Source organism: Herpailurus yagouaroundi, unplaced genomic scaffold (assembly GCF_014898765.1).
Source record: "Herpailurus yagouaroundi ecotype Mexico unplaced genomic scaffold, PumYag 152087, whole genome shotgun sequence".
NCBI classification, from domain to species: domain Eukaryota; kingdom Metazoa; phylum Chordata; class Mammalia; order Carnivora; family Felidae; genus Herpailurus; species Herpailurus yagouaroundi.
In genome coordinates, this window is record NW_024422878.1 from 3,067 (window position 1) to 12,531 (window position 9,465).

Below are 9,465 nucleotides of genomic sequence, written 5' to 3' on the forward strand. Positions count from 1 at the left end.
AGCTTTAAAAAACTTAAAAAAAAATAAAAAGAAAAAATAAAAAGAAGAAGGGGGAAGAGGTGAGAACAGGAGCTCTCTACTTGAGTCTGCCTCTATCATCAAGAAAACAATAACATTCCTAAAAGGCCCAGGCAAATATTCCCTCAATTGTCATCAGGTTGAACTGGGTCACATGGCCACCCCTGGTCGAAAGGAAGCTGGGAGAGAGAACGTATTAATTTCCTGTTGCCGCTGTAACAAATTGCCACAAAGTTAGTTGCTAAAAACCCACCAAGCTATTATTTTACAGTCTGGAGGTCAGAAGTCCTACAATTAGTGTTGGGCAGGATTCTTCTGGAGGAGGCTGTGTGGCAGAAGCCATTTCCTTGCCTTTCCCAGGTTCTAGAAGCTGCCTGCATTGCCTTTGGCTGGTGGCTCCTTATTCCATTTTTAAAACCAATCGTGTAGCATTTTCAAATCTTTCTCACTCTCTGACCTCTGCTTTTGTCCTCACATCTCCTTTTTCTTATTCTGACTTGCCTATCTTCCTCTTGGAAGGACCTCTTTTAGTGTGATTATATTGGAGCCACCTGGATGATCCTCTAGGATCCTCTTATCTCTCCGTCTCAAGAGCCTTAATCACATTGGCAACGTCCCTTTTGCCATGTAAAATAACACAATCACAGATTCCAGGGATTAGCACATGGACATCTGGTGGTGGTGGGGGGGGGCATTATTCTGTCTATCACAGTTTCCCCCAGCATGTATAATGGGTGATGAATACAGAGAAGGGGGTTGTTGGTTTAGTCAGTCAACAGTGTTGAATGTCTTTTTTTTAAGTGTTTATTTATTTTGAGAGAGAGAGAGAGAACAAGAGCAAGCGAGCAAGGGAGGGGCAGAGAGAGAGAGAGAGAGAGAGAGAGAGAGAGAGAAGAGAATCCCAAGCAGGCTCTGTGCTGTCCTCGCAGAACCCCATGTGGGGCTCGATCCCACAAACCGTGAGATCATGACCTGAGCTGAGATCAAGCATTGGCCACAACTGATCGAGCTACTCAGGTGCCCCTACAGTGCTGGGCATCTTACCAGTGTGGATTTATTTCAGAGACAAGAGCACAGAGAAGATTGTGGGAAACAGGAGTTCTTATCCCAATCTAGTCTGAGTTGACTTCAGTAGGCCACATCCTTTGGGAAAAACCAAAAAGAAGGCATTTTTTCTTGCTGCTCCTCTATCCACTCTTGCATGGGTTGAACACTGATGTGTTGCTTTTTGTCCCAGCAGAACCAACCAGAGCCTGTGTCAGGAGAGGAAACTGGAGCCAGAGTGCTCCATGCCGGAACTGAGGCTTCTCCTCTTAGGCAAAAGTGGTGCAGGAAAAAGTGCCACAGGAAACACTATTCTGGGCAAAGCTGCATTCGTGTCCAAATTCAGTGACCAGATGGTGACTAAAACATGCCAGAGAGAGAGTGGGTTCACAAAAGAGAGAAGGGTTGTGGTCATTGACACCCCTGACCTTTTCTCCTCAAAGTCTTGTGCCAAAGACAAGCAACGTAACATTGAACACTGCCTCGAGCTCTCTGCTCCCAGCCTCCACGTCCTGCTTCTGGTAATCCCCATCAGCTTTTATAAGGTCGAGGACATAGAGACAGTCAAGGGGATCCAGGAGGTGTTTGGAGCTAACTCCAGGAGGCACATCATTATTGTCTTCACTCGGAAGGATGATTTGGAGAATGACTCACTGAAGGATTGCATTGAAGATGAGAACTCCCTTAGGGAGTTGGTTGAAAACTGTGGAGGCCGATACTGCGCTTTTAACAACAAGGCAAGTGAAGATGAGCGGGATGTCCAGGTGAGAGAGCTCCTCTGCATGGTCCAGCGTTTGGTGGATGAAAACGGAAGACCATATGTCGTGAATCTCAGAAATGAAGGCAGTGGATTCCTGGTAAGAAATGCTGAAGGTTCTCAAGGATCTTTGTGGTGAGAGCTAGTGGGTTGAAGACAAGCATGGATAAGTGACCTGTCACATTGTGTGGTGGAACCTAGGCTTTGTTTAGGAGGTGTTTATCTATGATCTGGAAAGATGAGGCACCAGATGGTAGGTTGCTTTGAGGATTACCCTTTGGACTTTGAAATTTATTGGCAAATTAATGGATACAGTTAAGTCCTTACTTAAGTTTTTCCCTCACAGTATTAGACACACAAATAGACCCTTTCTTCCCTTGGCTTCAATACAGCTATACTCGTTTTGGTTTTTTTCCTCCTACTCTTTCTGGCTCCTCTGGAGATTGTTGAGTTCTCTTCACATGGCCTCTAAAAGTTGAGATCTTCAGGGTGTGGTTCTAGGCTTTCCTCAATTCTCTGCCCTCCAGCTTTGAGCTCCGTTGATCGCTAATGGTTTCCAGATTTGTCACTCCTGTCCAGGCCTCTCCTCTGAATCCTGCTCCCTTATCCAGTTGTCGTCTGATGTCTCCACTTGGCTCTCCTATGGGATCTCAGGCTTCACAAGGTTACACTTTTGGTTTTCCCTCTGAGATGTATGAGACTTCAGTTTTCTCTCAACTGGGTAAATGGTGGTGATGCTCCTGATGCTCCTTGAACCTAAACCCAGAGGTCGGCTTTGCTACTACTAGCTGGCAGCTGATATTTGAGAAGACCTTAGGTCTTGTGTGATCGGTGTGCCTGGAATCCATGCATTTCTGTCCATCTCCACTGCCCCCCCCCCCCCTCTGCTCCAAGCCAGCTTCCGTTCTTGCCTGTACTGTTTTACAAACAACCTTCCCCTCATTCGTTCTTGTGCCTTACCCCTCAATCTATTTTCTACACGACAGCCAGAGTGGTATTTTATTTAATTTCTAGACTTGAGTGGAAAATATATTTGTAATGAAGGAAGATACAAAAATCCAGGGTTTTGTTTTCGAGGACCTCACGCTTCTGTTTGAGTGACTCATGCATAAGACACGAAGCAGTTCCTGATTCAGTGTGAGTAAGTGAATGTTGGTACAGAGGAGTCTTTAAATGCCAAGTGTCCATGGATGTAAAGCAAAGCAAAAATCCAACGTGGGGGCAGTTTTGGTCAGAGTGAATCTTCTGAGAACTGGTGAGTGTTAAACCGAAACAGGATGGAAATGAGAAGGAAGGCAATATTTACTGAGCACCTGCTAAGTCCCAGACCCCCAGACTGATCAAATCTTCACACCTACTCAATGTACGACGAGGACCCTGAGGCTCGGGAGAACTTGTCACTCTCTTATCTCCTAGCCCTGACCTCCCTCTCTCTCTCCTTTATAGCCTCTGTCTCTCCCCTGAAGGCTGTATGGAACAGGGATGCCAGCAGAGAGGATAAGGGGCACAGAATGAACTGTCCACAGTGTACCCTGAACACAACCCCCTGTTGTGTAAAATTCTGCAGTGACTGTACGTTGATCTTCAGATCAAGTTTGGAATCCCTGACCTGAGCTGGTCCCTCACCCTCTAACTTGCTCTTTATGTGTTGGTCCCACCGGTCTTCCCTGTGGGGTCCTTGACTTATACTCATGTGTGCTCTAGAGCTTTGAACTTGGAATTTTCTCCACCTGGATACTTCCCCTCTCCCATCCCACCCCGTTCCAGGTCTGCCTCTGCTAGAGCTCCTTTGCTCAGAGAGTCTTCCCTGTGGGCCCCTGGGATGAGCTCCTACAGCCCCCCTTCCCTCAGGGCGCTTCTCCTCCTCATGGCCATCAGCCAGTCAAGTGGTTGCTGTGTATGTGCTTTCAATGGCTGCCTCCCCACAGACTCCCTGAGGGACGGAACTCCTATCCTTTTTGTTGACCACAGTATCTTATTTTTCTGTCTTGTGTAAAAAGGGATAATACTCTGTATCTCAGGGTTTAATGAAATGCTGACAAAGTTATTTGCAAATACTTGAAATGCAAGCATTCAGTAATTATTAGCTGCCATTATTATTACTATTATTTAATTTTTTAATGTTTATTCTTGAGAGAGAGAGAGAGAGCACAAACAGGGAAGGGGCAGAGAGAGATGGAGACAGAATCTGAAGCTGTCAGCACAGAGCCCGACATGGGCCTCAAACCCATGAACCATGAGATTATGACCTGAGCCTAAGTCAGACGCCCAACTGACTGAGTCACCCAGGCGCTCCATAGTTGCCATTATTATTACTGTTATTATCATGGACGTGTATAAGTTTCACGTAAGTTATGGAGACATTAAGGACTTTAACAACCCAGAGACTGAGCAAGATTCCCACTTTTAGGACCCTGTTACCAAGAAAGGAAAACATTTGCACATATAAAGATGTATATATAAGGATATTTATCATTGTATCTTTTCAAATAGTAAATCCAGAAATAAGCTTATGATCTATCAATAAAGGAATCATTTGGCTCGGTCAGTAGAGCATATGACTCCTCATCTCGAGATTGTTAAGTTCAAGCCCCATGTTGGGTGTAGAGATTACTTAAAATAAAATCTTAAAAAAAAAATACAGGAATCGTTACATTAGTATGGAATTTTCCATATCCAGGCTGTGGAGTAAATAGCATCTTCTAGAAAAATTGGGTTGATCGATATGTACTGATTTGTACAGATGTACAGGACATAGTATTAAGCAGATTGAAACCTAGCCAAGTTCTCCCAATGTGTTCATATATGCTTGTGTGTGTTTGTATAAACTTAGAAAAACATAGAAGGATGTATGTGAATTAGCTATTGTTCCTTTGGTAGTGGATTGGGAATTTAAAAATTAGTAATTTTTAGGGGCATCTGGGTGGGTTAGTTGGCTCACGTCGTGATCTCATGGATTGTGGGTCCGAGCCCCGCGTCATGCTCTGTGCTCACAGCTCGGAGCCTGGAGCCTGCATAGGATTCTGTGTCTCCCTCTCTCTCTGCCCCTCCCCTGCTTGTGCTCTGTCTCTCTCAAGAATAAATAAACATTAAAAACATTACTAATTTTTAGATCATACACATTTGCATTGTAAAAATGTTTTCCATTTAAAGAACATGAAAGACCTTGAGTTGTGCCAGGTAAGAAGAAAGAAGTGTGATAATCAGAGCTGAATGGAGAAGACCCAGGGAGGGAGATGGTGGAAGGTATCAATGGTTTGGGGTAAGGCCAAGTAAGAAAGCAGAGGGAAAATTTCCTTGGCTAGCATGGAAATTTAACAAAGATAAGGTTAAAATAAAGTATTGGGAGTTTGTAAGAATAGCAGATTCATCCACATTGTGTATCACTGTTTTCACCTTCTCTTTTGATTTCATGACAATTTAAGTTTGGGGTGCGACTGTATGGCTTGGCCAGGCAGGGGAAGGGAATACCAACTGTGTGTTTGGCCTTCCATCCTCTGTTGTCTCCATTTGCCCACCTGGATGGAGAAGGTTCCAAATTTTCCTGGCTCTCACGTCAGAAGAAGGATCATCTCTGTACCGGGGGTGTGGTGCAGGGAGAAGGCACCGGAGATGTGTGGGGAGCGTGACTCCCAATCTCCTCCCTTCCCCTGGTCCCTCAGATGCACATCACAAACATCACTGGGCTAGTTTCTTCTTCTGGGGAATCCAGAAGCTGTCTTTAAGCCTCTGGATTTTCTCCAGGAACAGAAAAAACTCTGGAAGACTTTGGAAGGGATTGCTATTACCACTGGGGACTGGGGAGAAGGAAAGTTAGAGCTTCAGGACAAATACCTTGGTTAGACGGCATTTGTGGGACTCACCTGAGTGAGAACAAGACCCATCTTCATATTTCTGGGAAGCCTGTTGTGGTGGCAACAATGGGGTTTCAGGATCGACTGTCATTATGGATGGGTCTACAGAAGCCAACAAGGAATAGGACCACGGCCTGAATTTGACCACATCCCAATCATCAAATTACTCTGAATTATATACTTGTGTCTCCATTTCTTTGCTTTGTGAAAAGATGAGATTTTGGGTCTCTGAGCATCATTTCCCCCTTTATTTTCTAGGATCATGTGAATGAAGCCACATCTCAGAAGGGGGACAATCCACATGGTAAGATGATCCTTAAAAATGTTAAGCTCAGGGGTGCCTGGGTGGTTGATTGGGCATCCAGCTCTTTATTTCGACTCAGATCATGATCTCACAGCTTGTGAGTTTGAGCCCTGCATCTGGCTCTGTGGTGATAGTGTGGATCCTGCTTGGGATTCTTCCTCTCTCTGTGTCCCCCAACCCTGCTCGTGCTCTCTCAAAATGAGTAAATAAATAAAAACTTAAAAATTAAAAAAAAGATAAGCTCATATCTATATTCTTTTGAATGCATTATGCATCAAAATGAAGTGGAAAAAATAGATAATTAGAAACAAAGGTGCGCTCTGGGGACCTTGCTCAGGTTGGTGTCCACAACCTGTCCCCCAGGAAACTCCTAACACTTGGGAGTAGGTATGGTAGCAGCAAAGGTGGTGGACATGGAGTGGGTGTCCCTGGCTTTCTCTGAAATGTTGTGGAGGTGGGCTGGTCTTTTGTGGCTTTTTTTTGTGACTCAGCCTTGTCTTCCTGGCCCTGGGTCCAAGACTATACAATGTTGACTCCTACTGGGAAAGCAGAAATTACCTTCTTGGGGAGCACTAAGTTATAGGATTCTGTAATGGAGTTCAGTATCCATGTAATGATTGCCATTAACGATTCATTCTGCACACTGCACAACTTGATACATATAGATCTACCTCACTCTGTTTAGTAGATACAGTTTTGTTCACGGTAAGGGCGTACACGCCTAATTCAACCATCCCTTCCTTCCTCCCTTCCTTCTTTCCTTCCTTTTTTTTTATTATTTTTTTTAAATCAGGCTTTACAAAATTTTTTTTAAGTTTACTAATTTATTCTGAGAGAGAGAGAGAGAGAGAGAGAGAGAGAGAGAGAGAGTAAGAGAGCACAGAAGGGGCAGAGAGAGGGAAAGAGAATCCCAAGCAGTCTCTGCACCATCAGCACAGAGCCCGATGTGGGGCTCGAACTCATGAACTGTGAGATCATGACCTGAGCTGAAGTTGTAAGCTTAACTGACTGAGCCACCCAGGCGCCTCCAACTATCCCTTTATTGATGGACTCTCACGTTATTTCTGGGCCAGCTCTGTGCAAGCACAGAATATTCAGCAATGAATAAAGTAGGTGAGATCTCTGTCCCCATAGAACTCCCCCAAATAATAACAATAAAATAATAATAATAATAAGAAGAAGAATTTTAATTAACTAGAATGTCTATAGCATTTTTATTTATTAAATAAAATAATTATTCTTTTATTATTATTTCAATTTTAATAATGATAATAATTGCAGTTGACATTATGTGGTGGAAAAATATATAGAAATAATTCAATCCTCCTAGCGTATAAATATAATTCTCAGAACAACCATATATTCTTAACAACCCTAAAGTATATTCCTCATGACAGCCCTAGGAAGAGGGTGGTATTATCATTAGTCTCATTGACAGATGAGTAAACTTAGCCAGAAAGATGTGAGCTTAGGCAGAAGTAGGGATTTAAAATTCTCCGGATGCCCTTCTGTCAAGACCTGAAGGAACTTACCTGTTATGGCCCCAAATTTTGCCTCGTGGTGGTGAGGAAATAGCACACCATGGGTAGCCACGGGGTGGCTCAAAAAGTTGGAAGTGACCTTTTATATGATGTAGCCTTGTATGAGGTGATTTGGAAGAAAGTAGGAGCGTTCCCAAGGCAACATAACAAGGACGTGGTGTCACTAGCATTTCAGTGGCTTTCTTTAAATGCCGCGTTCATTCCACCTCCCAGACTTGGTGGCTCTGACACCAAGTGGCAATCCATACCCTTAGCGCCCAGGATGCCTCAAACTCTGAATATTCTCTGTATTGCTGACTCTGCCCTTTGCTCAGCATGGAGGTCTGGTGTTGACCTTGGATCAAGGAGAAGTGATGGGGACAGGGCGCGTGTGCAGAGACGGTTTTGTGGTACAAGTTTCTACAGTCATGTATTGAGGCATAATGAACGTAGAGTGAAATGCACAGATCTTAAGTGTAGAGCTCAGTGACTTTACGTATCTACCCATAGTGACCATCCTCTAGATAAAGATCTTGAGCATTTCCGTCACCTTACCTAAGTTCCTGCTGCCTTTCCCCAAAGGGAACTGCAACCCAGATTTCTATCCACATAGATTAATTTTGTCTGTTCTTGAACTTCATATAGTGGAATCAGATAGCATGTGGTTTCGTGTCCGGCTTCTTTCATTAGCATGTTTAGAAGATCCATGCGTGTTGCATATCAATAGTTCATTTATTCATTCTTTTTTGTTTTGTTTTTGTTTTTGGTTGCTGAGTAGTCTAACATTTTATGAATATACCACCAAGGGGCATTTTAAACTCAGATTCTCCCTTGTCCTGCCTCAGCCCATGGACTTCATGGACTTCGGTAGCAAATGAAAGGAAATCTAAGGATGAAGACCTGTAAAGGCCAAGTTTAACTGATTTTCATGTTTCTGGGAGGTCTTGAGCTTTCTACACATCTCCTAACTTATTCGTGCCCGCCTTTGTGGTTTTTACTTGAATGAGTGAGTGACTTCTGACCCGGGACTATAGTCCTGCTGTTCAGAGCATTACTTCCATTCTCTGTAAAAACTGGCAAGGAGGAGAAATCATAAAACCTGTCCACATCTCCATATTTGGCCTCAAGAAGATACTCTTAATCTGCCCTTTTGTCCCACAGGGCCAGGGGAGAAGCAGCTGCAGGCCACAGGGTGTGAACCGAGCCCTGAGTTGTTGGAACTGAGGATCCTGCTTGTGGGGAAGCGTGGAGCCGGAAAAAGTGCTGCCGGGAACAGCCTTCTGGGGAAGGGAGTCTTTGAGACCAAATTCAGTGAAAAGTCGGTAACCCAGATGTTTGCGTCTGTGAGCAGAATCTGGAGAGGGAGGAAAATTTGGGTCATTGATACTCCGGACATTGCATCTTCAAAGGACATTAAAGCTGAGCTTCAGAGACATGCCCCTCAAGGCCTCCATGCCTTCCTGCTGGTGACCCCGCTGGGCTCTTTCACCAAGACGGATGAGGCTGTGCTGGACACCATCCGAAGCATTTTTGGAGAGAAATTCATTGAGTACATGATCGTCCTCCTCACCAGGAAGGAAGATCTAGGGGACCAGGATCTAGAGATGTTCTTGAAAAGCAATAATGAAGCTCTCTACCAGCTCATTAAGAAATGCAAAGACCGGTACAGCGCCTTCAACTACAGACTGACGGGGGCAGAGGAGCAGTGCCAGGTGGACGAGCTCCTACAAAAGATCGTGGACCTGGTGCTGCAGAACAGGGCCAAGCCATGCGTCACCAGCCAGGAAGGTACATATTGTGTAAAACACATTTTATATATGCTTTTGACAGCCAGATGTGACATGTGCAAGAGCTTTCTATTTTCTGAAGGGCAGAGAGAAGCTAAAGAGGACAGGTCCAGGCTCTTGACGAGATTTTCTCTTTCTCCTTCCTTTCTCAAATATTCCTAAGGTAATGAGCCTTCCCCCC

At 44.3% G+C, this 9,465-nt stretch overlaps 1 protein-coding gene across 1 annotated transcript; it reads left to right on the forward strand.

Moving 5' to 3' along the window:
- Positions 1-965: 965 nt before the first annotated feature.
- On the forward strand, positions 966-9,459 carry GIMAP8 (GTPase, IMAP family member 8). Its single transcript, XM_040469500.1, has 3 exons — positions 966-1,919; positions 5,932-5,977; positions 8,659-9,459. The coding sequence occupies exons 1-3, from the start codon at positions 1,308-1,310 to the stop codon at positions 9,444-9,446; spliced, it is 1,446 nt and encodes a 481-aa protein (XP_040325434.1). The 5' UTR covers positions 966-1,307; the 3' UTR covers positions 9,447-9,459.
- Positions 9,460-9,465: the final 6 nt, after the last annotated feature.

What these genes read in the sequence shown, in the direction of transcription:
- GIMAP8 (XM_040469500.1), top strand. Translation starts at nt 1,308, where the DNA reads ATGCCGGAACTGAGGCTTCTCCTCTTAGGCAAAAGTGGTGCAGGAAAA. An exon ending in ATGAAGGCAGTGGATTCCTG is followed by an intron (nt 1,920 to 5,931) that starts GTAAGAAATGCT and finishes TTTATTTTCTAG; the next exon opens with GATCATGTGAATGAAGCCAC. An exon ending in GAAGGGGGACAATCCACATG is followed by an intron (nt 5,978 to 8,658) that starts GTAAGATGATCC and finishes TTTGTCCCACAG; the next exon opens with GGCCAGGGGAGAAGCAGCTG.